Source organism: Pyrus communis, chromosome 2 (genome assembly GCF_041283825.1).
Source record: "Pyrus communis isolate YQ-2024b chromosome 2, ASM4128382v1, whole genome shotgun sequence".
Lineage (NCBI taxonomy): Eukaryota > Viridiplantae > Streptophyta > Magnoliopsida > Rosales > Rosaceae > Pyrus > Pyrus communis.
The window spans coordinates 27,603,717-27,615,969 of record NC_142566.1 but is presented as its reverse complement, the minus strand read 5'-3'; the positions used below and the strand labels follow the sequence as shown (position 1 = coordinate 27,615,969).

At 36.9% G+C, this 12,253-nt stretch overlaps 1 protein-coding gene and 1 pseudogene across 3 annotated transcripts; one reads left to right on the top strand and one right to left on the bottom strand.

Annotated features, from left to right (window-relative positions):
- The first annotated feature begins 3,049 nt into the window (after positions 1-3,049).
- LOC137748502 (uncharacterized) lies at positions 3,050-5,682 on the top strand. 3 transcript variants are annotated; one of them, XR_015960187.1, is made up of 9 exons: positions 3,050-3,205; positions 3,359-3,474; positions 3,557-3,629; positions 3,830-3,912; positions 4,039-4,077; positions 4,170-4,240; positions 4,315-4,429; positions 4,605-4,752; positions 5,327-5,682. XR_015960187.1 is itself a non-coding variant. In XM_068488663.2 (8 exons), the coding sequence occupies exons 1-8, from the start codon at positions 3,160-3,162 to the stop codon at positions 4,677-4,679; spliced, it is 618 nt and encodes a 205-aa protein (XP_068344764.2). In that variant the 5' UTR covers positions 3,050-3,159; the 3' UTR covers positions 4,680-4,813. The 3 variants fall into 3 exon arrangements, 1 of the variants encoding a protein (XP_068344764.2); XR_015960186.1 differs by lacking the exon at positions 5,327-5,682 and adding an exon at positions 4,834-4,954; XM_068488663.2 differs by lacking the exon at positions 5,327-5,682 and having other exon boundaries at positions 4,605-4,813.
- Positions 5,683-6,011: 329 nt separating this feature from the next.
- LOC137748970 (sphinganine C4-monooxygenase 1 pseudogene) lies at positions 6,012-7,025 on the bottom strand (annotated as a pseudogene).
- Positions 7,026-12,253: the final 5,228 nt, after the last annotated feature.

Sequence of the window (12,253 nt, the reverse complement as noted above, 5' to 3'; positions counted from 1 at the left end):
CATAAATTATGAGAGATTTGTTGAATATTTAGATGAACACTATTATATCTAGTTTCAGATGGTTTCAATATCTTGTAATACTTTATAATCTATATGTTATTTTATTTTGTAATTTATATATTTCTATACAATTATGTATTTTTTTACGCATAAATAAGATATTTATTCATATATTATATAATAAATATAATTAAAATAAAAAAAATCTCAAGCACTAGACTCCTATCCCTCACCTAACGAGCACCTATCGCCTTATAAAAACTTAAAATTGATTTAATTTTTGTAGAAAGTAATGGAACTTGTGGAACTGACGTCAGTACACAAATTCAAATAAAATTCTACAATCATGAATTTCAAACCAAAGAAAGTGCAACAACATGAATTTTTGGGAGAGAATGAAAGGCAACGTAGCAATTTAGAAAATATAATTGAAACTTGAAACAAAACCCCTAAAGATTCAGAATTTTTTTTTTTCTTCCAAGAAGTAGAAGTATAATATTTTCACTCAAATGTAGCCAACTAATTTAAAGGTATAAGGCAATGTTATTTGTACACATTAAATTGAAACACATATTAACATAATCTCTAATGTAGGAGAGTTTTTGTGATATCTCACATCGCCCAGGGGAGTGATCCTTATATGTATATTCCCATCCTTACCTAGCACGAGGCCTTTTGGGAGCTTACTGGCTTCGAGTTTCGTAGGAACTCCAAAGTTAAGCGAGAAGGGGGCTAGAGCAATCCCATGATGGGTGACCCACTGGGAAGTTGCTCGTGAGTTCCCAAAAACAAAACCGTGAGGGGATGCTAAGCCCAAAACGGACAATATCGTGCTACGGTAAAGTCGGGCCCGGGAAGTGGTCCCACCCGGGTCGGGATGTGACAATTTGGTATCAGAGCCTAACCCTGGCCGTGGTGTGCCGACGAGGACGTCGGGCCCCTAAGGGGGGGTGGATTGTGACATCCCACATCGCCCAGGGAAGTGATCATTATATGTATATTCTCATCCCTACCTAGCACGAGGCCTTTTGGGAGCTCACTGGCTTCGGGTTCCGTAGGAATTCCAAAGTTAAGCGAGAAGGGGGCTAGAGCAATCCCATGATGGGTGACCCACTGGGAAGTTGCTCGTGAGTTCCCAAAAACAAAACCGTGAGGGGATGGTAAGCCCAAAGCGGACAATATCGTGCTACGGTAAAGTAGGGCCCGGGAAGTGGTCCCGCCCAGGTCGGGATGTGACAATTTGGTATCAGAGCCTAACCCTGGTCGTGTGTGTGCCGACGAAGATGTCGGGCCCCTAAGGGGGGTGGATTGTGACATCCCACATCGCCTAGGGGAATGATCCTTAAATGTATATTTCAATCCTTACCTAGCACGAGGCCTTTTGGGAGCTCACTGGCTTCGGGTTCCGTAGGAACTCCGAAGTTAAGCGAGAAGGGGGCTTGAGCAATCCCATGATGGGTGACCCACTGGGAAGTTGCTCGTGAGTTCCCAAAAAAAAAACCGTGAGGGAATGGTAAGCCCAAAGCGGACAATATCGTGCTATGGTGGTGGAGCGGGCCCGGAAAGTGATTCGCCCCCGAGCCGAGATGCGACAGTTTTGATATAATGATACAGCTTACTCTATTAGATACCGAAATATATCAATTTTATGCGTACAAATAGTATTATTTTGGGGCACCAAACATGAAACTAAGGTCTCTCATTAATTGGATTGGAACGAGCAATCAACTAATTTAAAGGTGTGTTAAAGTGAATGAAAAATTTATGGCCAATTTAAAAGTAAAAAAATGAATTACTTGTTAAGGAGGATATGTCAGATTGATTAAGTCAGTATTGTAATTTGATATGTAGTTATTCACTCACTTATTTATCTTTGATTTCCCTTGTTTATCGGCATCATCACTATGGTACCGTTTGGTACGTGGGACAGGACGGAACAGAGTGGGACAAGGCGTTCCGTCCCACGTTTGGTGCGCCTAAAACGGGTGGAACGAGCTGTTCCACGGGACGAGTTTTGGGTGAATTTTCGTTCCACCTCACCCTCCTGGAACGACTCGTTCCACATCCGTGGAACATAAAACTATAACATCTCTGTCTCCTTCTTCTTCCTCCTTGTTTCCATCCGAGGGCATCTTTGCTCCCGCTCCGTTCCGTTCCGTCCTGTCCCGTTCCGTCCCGTCCCATCCCGTTCCGTCCCGTCCCATCCCGTTCCGTGCCGTCCCGTCTGCATACCAAACGATACCTATAAGATCATGATTGTATAGCCTCCTAATATATTTGAAACCCTAATTCTATTGTAATACAAGAAAGTTTTCAGCAACTCTATCTTTTCTACTATTACCACTTAAATTTATGGGTAATGTTAGGGAGACTAAATTTTGAAAACTAAAGAACATAGAAGTTGATGATTGATTTATTACTTAAACGTTGATAAACGTGCTCATTCCTATTGGTAACATATAATTTAATTTGCAAATTTAATCTCCAAATTTAGTCTATCTAGTATTACCCTAAACTTATTTCTCTCAATCCCTTCCATTATTGGGGGTTTATGCGCTCATTTGGTGGACTAGACGAAATCGGGCATTAGGATAAAAATTGGATTTGCAAGTATTGATTAGATTTTGTAAGACAAGACTTGTAACTCATGTATAAGAATGAGTTAGATAACTCACTCTATTGTACATTCATAACTCATCATGCCTGGTTCTGTCCATCTCACATTTTAACATAACAAACAATGGACTGGATTTGAATCTATTTTAATTGGTCACAACTTATCCCAACCGACCCACCACTTCATCCTTTCTATTGTTATTTAATTTTTGATTGAATGCTCATATTTCTTATAAATTTAATAAGATTCGAATTAAAAAATCATTTACTCACCAGTAAATATCAAGCGGCACGTTTATCAACTTTATTATAAAAGTGAAGGTATTGGATAAGATGCTCCGTCCTCTAATTCAAAGTTACAAACAGACATTTCAATTACCTCAATGCCCTCGGTCTAGTGTCACTGTTATGGAACAAATGAGGTCCTTACTGTAATTTCGTCGCAGCAGACAGAGGCTCCAGCTCCAGACATTTCCTCAAGTTAGCAGCAACTGTTTCTGGAAATAAATAAAAAAATATCAAACTGCAAAAAATAAAAATAAAATGGCCAGCACTCTCTTGTCAGCTTCTACCTTCCTGCCTCTGCAAAGTAAGTTTGCTTCCTTGAATTTCTTTCTTCCAGTATTGTTTTCCAGGAGTGAGCACGGTTCGATTCGGTCCAGTTTATGCATGCTAATTTAACTGGCAAAAATATAGCTGTCTATATTAATTTGACAAGTGAGAGATTGCACATGTTGAACAGATAGAGAAGTGGGTGGATTTGTGAGGAGCTTCAGGAGCCCAAATTATGACAAACTCAAGTTTAATCAAAGATTAACCACAAAAACTAGTGGTGGCTCCCTTCTTGTTGCCTCAGTGGTTAATTGCTTAACCCCTTGTTTCTAATTATTCCATTAACCTCAATTGTTGTTGCCTGAATTAGATTTTGCATATTTGACAGTTTGAAAGGAAGGTGAAGAGCAGACAGACTGTGATTCCGGAGCCGGATTATCGAATTCCGATTGTTCTACTAGGTATATGCTCAAGTTTTTAGCAGCATTATTTCAAGTTTGAGCAACTTTGGGTCATTTTTTAAGGGTCGTTTAATAACCATTGCGTTTTTAGTTTTTAGTTTTCATTCGTTTGTTACCGTGACTATTTGGAAACGTTTGCATTTATTTGATAGAAGTAGAAACATTGTGTATGTGATGTCAAAAAATGTTGATTGAAACAGGTCTATCTGGTGGGTTAGCTTACACGAATAATCTCCTACCAGCTGCGCCCGTCGGTCTCCTTGGATTACTGTTATTGTTTCAGGTAAGGATATTTGAAACAAATTCAGTACAAGCTCGATACCAGAAATTAGTAGACATTACATTCTCGTGTGCTATATAAATTCGAAGAAGTAGCTTGAACGTTTTTCTTTTTGTGTTCTTCTTGCAGACTACAAGAGTTAGATTTGTTTTTGATGATGAGGCTCTGGTTTGTTTACTCAACATTCTTACGAAGAGTGGTTTGTTTACTCGGTTTGTAGGCTTCGTGTAATGTGTTGTCTCTGAAATTTGTGTATTTAGGAAGTAAAAGTAGGAGAAGAGCTTGAGAGTTCAGGTGAAAATGTCTTCGTGGGCGGAAAAAATCGTTGGAAGTAAGTAGCTACATGAATCAGTGAGCGTTGGATTTCATTGTAAAACAGTTCACTTATTTATTGGATGGTCGTAGGTATTCATCGTTCGTGAACTGGGAGCTCTGGTGGCCAAATTTCCCTATTCTGGTGTACTTTAAAGAGAAGCAAACAAAGCCTGAAGGACAAGTGCACTTCTTTCCGGTGATATTTGTAAGTGTCCGAAAAATCAAAGCTTGTATCTGTTTGTGGAGTTCAATTCTTTCTAGAAACCGATGAAGGTTTAGTCGAGAACACAATGCAGCACACACAAACACAAGCACACGCATGCACAGATCGGAGAATACAACAATTATTTGATATCTGCTGTCATGTGGCGATCGAGCAGAATGGGAAGCAACTTTACGATGTCATGTTGGAGAGAGCTGGCCCTTCCCAAACTAGTGGTCCGAAAGATTCTTGAAGGCAGGAGCATATTGTGGTTACAAATACTGAATTGTGCTATCTGCAGATAGTAAATATATTTCTGTTCGGAGGTACGAAAATTGGAATTTTGATATCATATCGAAAAAATACACATGTATGATGTTAGTTTCATCTCTTTTTGGTCGTTCAAGATTTTGATTCATAAGGCAAAGAGGAAAACAAATAGCACTGGAAACCCAACAAGGACAGTTGCAACCACACCTAGGAAGTCCTTTTGGTACCCGAAATAAGAACCTCATAAATTTATCCACAGTTTCACCGGAATCAAGTTTGTCCATAATTCCCCGAAACCGTGAAGAAACCAAGCCGTACAAGCTCCACGAGGTCTGTCACCAACAAACACAAAGTACACGACCAAAATGAATCTTTTAACACACCACAGAGGCCTTAATCAGTACACGAACCCGCTCCTTACTACCGGAGCAAAAAACCAATCTCGATCTGTAAGGGAGTTCAGACCGTTGGCCAAGTGTTGCCTACATGGGAGAAATGTTACATGACAAACAAATTTTCAAGCATCGTTACTCAAAACAAATGTGATTGGCAATCACACATATTAAGTATCGTTACTCACCGTGCATTCCCATAGCAACTCTACGGATGACGGAATTAGTGTTATGTTAGATGCAGGAAAGGTAAAAGAAGGAAGCGTCATTTATGAAGAAAAGTGGTTGGAGAATTGATAATATATCCACAAAAGCTTATTTGATGCTGCTATTTTTTGAAAGTGGATGTTTAAGACTTTCCAGGTTGTTCGGATTAATACCACTTTCGTGTGGCGTGTCAATTTTGGACCCTTGACATATGTATTCGAATAAAACGACGAGATTTAAAAGACTTCTTGTTTGCAACAAGCATAGTCGTATTTTGGGCGAACTATGTTGTTTAATGTGTTTAATTCAGGGTTTTCATATTGTAAGATCTTTTTATATTTTGTTATTCATTTAATTCCTTTCGAATTTGGAAGGTCATCTTGCCTTTGGTTGGTAATCTTATCATATTATTAGTCAAATTTTGAGAACTTTTCTCAATTCATTCCAGAAATTTATTCAATGGTAACCGTTTGTGATCCATTTTATCCTATAACTTCCGTTGTGTCACAACCTAACAAAAACAGATATCAAATAAGAGAGATGCAGCACCTAGCCAACATTCAACCATTTCCGCCACAGACAAGTAAACTACACATAAGAGAGTCCATTTAAATTTTGGTTTTGGTTAATATCTTGGTCATCTTTTAATATGCATAGGCATACGAAAAGATTGATGCATGTTGCCTCTGTTTCTTCTGTTGTGCGATACAAAAGTATTATTGACAATGTAACATATTTCATTACAGTCTTATAATTAACTACAAATTTTTAAAAAACGACTCTAAGTCAATAAGGCTCTCTGCTTTGCGAGGATCGAAATAACTATTGATTTTAACATAATTTATTCATACATATATGATAATACTTATATGTTCTTCTCCTCCTCCTCATCACCACGCGGCACGTAGTAGGTGCCAAATATCCTATCCCAGAACACGAAGAATGGCTGGGAGTAGTTGTGTTTGGTCCCGTGCAGGGAATGGTGGATGGTGTGGTAGTGGCTGTTGTTTCTGAACACCAAGTGGAAAGGATGCCACGGAATCCACATTCCACAGTGGTCGTCCACTGCCTTTACGGTGGCCAACGAGAAGAAAAAGATTGACATCCTCGGAGACATGCCGGACGCCAAAAAGCTGACGGCACCACTCATGGTGTCCACTAGCAGCCCCTCGATGGGATGGTTGTACAGTGCTCCGTATGCATACGGCGCCACCAGCCTATGGTGGCGGGAGTGTATGTACTTGTAAAGCACCTTGTTTTCATGCATGCATCGATGCATGAAGTACTGCCACGTATCCAAGACAAGCATTGCAAAGAAAAATTGGACTCCTGCACGTAACATCATCATGAGGGTTGCAGTTGCATGGCCTTTAGTGGTCTGGCCGGTCAACCAGAACATTAGCGCCGTTATTGTAGCCTGCCCAAACTGCTGGAGCAAAACGCCGGCAATCACAGTTGGTTGGGAGACGAGGTTTTTGTCCTCTGACTCTTTCACTGCTTGGATTTTAAATTCTGGAAATCTAGATTCCACGAAATGAAGAACCCCAGCGTAAATCCAGTATACAAGTATTGGGATAAATATCCCCAATACCTCATCTGAAACTTCAAATGACATATGAAAAATGAAATTAAAAAGTTTATTTTTTAAATTTTATTATTATTAAAGAGAAGAAGAATGTTTGAAACTATCGTAAGAATTAAGAAGATAAGTACGCATAAATAAAACTGTGGGATAAATCATTTCTTCGAACTGAAGGTCTATATTTATACCTAGTGAGGGTTTAGACTACAAATAATTTTCAAAGCAATCATGTCGTCACCGTCCCATCCAAGGGTTGGTTGACTTTAATTTCCCTCTCCAGTCTCCACTATGATTTTCATATAGTGATAATTTAAATCAATGTGTTTCCTAATACTAAATGATGGCAAACTTTTTATCACAAACCACGTTAACAAGCTTCTTAGAAATACAATACTATATCAATAAACAACATAAAATAATTGCAGTAAGTGGTTCAGTGGAAAGGCCGTGAACTGCGGCTCCTTAATAAACAAAAAATGTGAGAGGTCTCGTCTTGAGTTCGATGCACCGAGCTGATGAGTCTGCTTAATTGTGGGCACGAACAGTGTGAAATTCCCCATAGCCTCTAACACAACTTTATTTCTTAATTACCCTCGAATTCACTTATGTTTTAGTCATGACTCATAACCTGCAAAAGATTGCACTACACTTATAATTATTACTTAACCCAAAAAAATTCATACATTAAGTTCTTATTAATTATAATCTTCTTGATTTTCTTATCAATATGCATGTTTGATTAAAAACATAATCCGTTTCTTGATAAAAATAAAAAATTATAAAAAAAAAAATTATAAAAAAAAAAAAAAAAAACGCTCCGAAGCTCCGAAATGAAGTTTCTTTTGGTCTCCCACTGAAAGTCTCCCATAATCTTTTAGATGGTTTCTTTTTCTTCTCCTCCCCCTATTAGAACCTAGTAGCACGTTGAGAATCTTAACTTTCCCCCTTCATCATTAACAATGGCTTGGTGAACATTGAAACTTGATGGATTTGTGGAAAATAAATCCGGTGGAAAAAATAAAATTCCGAGATGAAAATGATTAGTATAGTCAACAAGAGAACACACTGAGAATTTACATGGTTCGACAAAATCATATCTACGTTCACGAAGAGTGTTAATTACCACCTTCATTATAATTCTAATCAGAGAATATACACCCATACAAGTAAACCACTCAAGAGTCAACATCAAACCCGAGCCTCATCAAAATGATACACATTCACCCCTTGTACACCCTCTCAAACCCGTCAAGACATACCCTCTCTTGTTTCCCAAGAGTAAATTCACTTTTGTAAATTTCTCTCTCTTTAACTTTGTTATCAATAAACTTAACTCTCTTTAATTATGTTATCCTTAAACTTAACACGTGCCAATCAATGATAGACGACATTGAGATATTTCACACAAAGTAAGTACAGATTTGAACTTATAATTGATGCCCAACTAAGCCATACTCAAATGACCATATACAGAACAGATTGAGAGAGGAAGAATGAAAGAAATACTGATTGGCTAAAAAGGAAAACTATAATATATGGCTGGTTTTGAACTGTCACTTTGACATTTTCGATCCCGGTAAGTCATTCTCAATACGGTGGAGATGTGATGTGAGGCGAATATACTGTCCCACTCTAATACTATTCTATTTCTAGAAGAATGTCATCGTCAAGTTGTAGCACTAGGAAACCCTAAGTCCAAGTGGCTAATGAATTTGGTTCGACAAAGACTTGTTTTCATTTGACTTGGGCTACTAAAATCATACACGTTAAAGAGAGTCGTTGACTCTTATGTTCTTCCTTCATTAGTCCCCACAAATCGCAATATTCTTGACATGTGTTCTGAAAAATCCATTAAAAATAAATTATTTTATTTTATTTAAATATATAATGGTATTGATGGATTGTGACTCTATATTTATGATCTTTGCATTTTTAATATGAAGAGATACAACTATTACTCTTCGAGAAAAAACACAAGTACTTTTTTCAAACGATCACTTCTAAATCTATATAAAAGGTCTCATCTTATTGAATGATTAGTCAATGTGTCAATTTATTTATTTATGTTTTTTTTCTTGAGAAACCTCAACGATACGAGAATAATTCTATTGAGTTAATTTAATCTATTCACATTGTTTCACGCGAGCCCTTTCGTATAGAAATTAAGTGAGTCTTTGAGAGAAGTCGACTCAATCATGATTTGCTAAAGTCTTATGATTTGGAATGCTACTATCATAATTTAAGGCGCGATTATTGTATCTTGTGAAACGTGTTAGATCACACTACAGACTTTCCAATTGCTATTTCAAAGATAAGAGACAAAGACTTCAAGGCCATAAAAGTGTAAGAAAATTCAAGTCTTCTCACAAAGAACAAAAATTGTAACAAAATTCAAAGTGAAGCTGAATGTGTAGGCAATCAGGAAAGAAACGTGAAGTTGAATGCGTGAACCACTCTTTGTTTGGGATAGACTTCAACACAAACTGTAAGAAAATTCAAAGTCTTCCCAGACAAGGGACATCTCATATATTAATATATTATTTTTAGCTACACCACGTTAGAACTTGATTTTAATCGAATTTTGCTCTTATGGTTTAAAAGTAATCACTTTACTTCCTAAAATCCAAAGTTAGCTTCAATTTGCCCTTTGAGACTCGATTTTGATCCCATTTTGCCCCTGAAACTTGAAAGTCGTCTCTATAAAACTTAAAATTCGCTCCACATTGCCTTATATATGTTAATTTCTTATGCGTGTTTGATTTGGATCGCCAGGCTAATCAATTTCTATTTTTTTTTTCATCTCTTTAACTTATTTTAAACTTAATATTATCTAATTGTTAAATGTTAACGCATAATGGAGCTTTATAATCAAATTTATTGCACATATGGCATAGTCTTGTTGAGTGTTGGGTCCGACATATATTTTAGGAGGGCGACCTATAATTTTCATGCAAAAGAGAGAGTCCACAAGTCAAAGTAGAACGAATTTTAAGTTTTAAGAAGTAAAATAGTGACTTTTGAATTACAGGAGCAAAGGGAGATCAAAATGAAGATCAAGAATGCATAGCTAAAAATAAGTCTATATTAATCTTTATATATAAAGCCAATAACCCTTTTTGAGGTCACAAGTTTCACCAAAAAGTTTTGGACAAAAATGCCCCCAAAACAAAAAATTTCTAAAGCAACCCAAAATAATACACTAAATAATGCAGGGGTATTTTCGTCTTTTAATAGTGTTTTTTTTTATAATTAATTCTTTATGTACAATTTTTTTATTTAGTACCTCACAATAGGTTAGTAATAATGTGATTCAATTAGTTGTTTATTAAATATTATTTTCTCTATTTTTAAACACATTCAAAACATCTTAAGATACTTGTAATGCCGGTTATAAAAATGATCTTTTGCATGCGCATAATAATGTGATTAAATTAGTTGTCAAATGATTGGTTTTTTTTTTTTTTTTTTTTTTTTTTTGGGTTTTGAACAAAATATATTATCTACACTAAGGGAGAGGGGATGAGCTTAGCCTCTCAATGGGTAAATAATAATGTGATTCAATCAGTTGTTTATTAAATATTATTTTCTCTATTCTTAATGTAAATTCAATAGAATGTAGATGGAAATTGAAAGACCAATTTTGTCACATCCTAGTCTCGGCTCTGCCGTAGCACAATATTATTCGTTTTGGGCCCCAGCCATGCCCTCATGGTTTTATTTCTGGAAACTCAGACGAGAACTTCCCAGGGGTGTCACCCATCCTAGGATTGCTCTCGCTCGAACTCGCTTAACTTCAGAGTTCCGATGGAACCCAAAGTCAATGAGTTCCCAAAAAGCCTCGTGCTATAGGGAGGGAAGTATGTACATATAAAGCACATCACCTCATCTCCGTTGGTCGATGTGGGATCTTACAATCCACCCCCTCTTAGGGACCCGACGTCCTCGTCGGCACACTCGCACCACACAGCAAAGTGGCTCTAATACCATTATGTCACATCCTAGTCCCGGCTCCGCCGCAGCACTTCGTCGGTCGATGTGGGATCTTACAGATTTTATTATGTGAATTCAGCTGCTTTGATTGGTTTGTGAGGGTTTTTTCTAGCATGATCTAAAATTATTCATTTACTTCAAATTTTGACTTTCCTTTTATCAAGTTACGCATAAAAATACATTTAAAACGTGTAAGTCACGCATAACACGCCGTGATTTAAAAAATATCTTATACACGCACGTGAGTGCATGTATGAAGTCTAGTTGAAAAAGAAACGTGAAATGAAATGCGCGTTCATGAAGGCTAATTAGAAATGAAACGTGAAATCGCATGTAGGCTAGTTAGAAAAGAAACGTGAAATGGAAGGGAACAGGGGAATTCGCCCAGCCATGGAGCTCAGCCAAGAAGGGAAAATGACGTCATGGGCTGCTATGGAGCGACTGCCTACGCGCTCGAGAGCAAGGAGATGTATTCTACTCGCGGAAGATCAAGAACACAATTGAGAGATTGATTTGAAAAAACATGGATTAGTAGAAAAGAAAAACGTTTTGGAGTGGCTAATCGAGATTAATAATCCAAACCAAGATGAAATATTAATAATCCCACGCTCTGCTCAAGGTCAAGGACCGCATGAACAGGTAATCTCAATATTCTTATGCATTTGAAGAAGAAATTTGACGACATATTGACAACTGTAATAATAAAAGAAAATTGTAACGATGATTTCTTAACTATTCAATTGGAACATTAGTTCTTCAATTAAAAAATATGTGATCACTAATCCTTTAGCTCATCAAAACGTGCAGTTATGGTCATTTCGTCAATTCCGTCAGAACTTCCGTCAGAATAGCTAAGGGTGGAAGGATTATTGTTACAATTGAGTTACAATAATGGGACTATTTCTTTAATTGGGTTAAAGTTGATGGACTATTTCTCTAATTTTCTCATTTTGTTTTCCATATTTTCCCCTTGAATTAGCCTCATGTGTGTAGCACGTGGCTCATTTTGACAGAAAGTTTAATGAAGTTGACGAAAATGATCATAACTGCACGTTTTGATGAGTTAAGGGACCAATAGTCATAGATTTTTAGTCGAGAGATAATTGCTCCAATTCTATTAAAATTTGAAAGATCTTTGCTACAATTTTCTCGTAACAATAATATCACCGTATTGTTAGCATATCGATAGGGTTTTAAATTTTTATATAATATGTATATTTCGGTTTAGGGCTTAGGTAAAATAGGATATAAAATAATTTATTTCAAATTCCAATGCGAGTTTGATTCATATTCTTGTTAACTCATTGTGAGATTAAACTTACCCATTCCACTTTCTTTTGATATAGTCGTTTGTTAAATAAATAAATAAATAAACTCAAAGCATTT

What these genes read in the sequence shown, in the direction of transcription:
- LOC137748502 (XM_068488663.2), top strand. Translation starts at nt 3,160, where the DNA reads ATGGCCAGCACTCTCTTGTCAGCTTCTACCTTCCTGCCTCTGCAAA. An exon ending in CCCTTCTTGTTGCCTCAGTG is followed by an intron (nt 3,475 to 3,556) that starts GTTAATTGCTTA and finishes CATATTTGACAG; the next exon opens with TTTGAAAGGAAGGTGAAGAG. An exon ending in AATTCCGATTGTTCTACTAG is followed by an intron (nt 3,630 to 3,829) that starts GTATATGCTCAA and finishes TGATTGAAACAG; the next exon opens with GTCTATCTGGTGGGTTAGCT.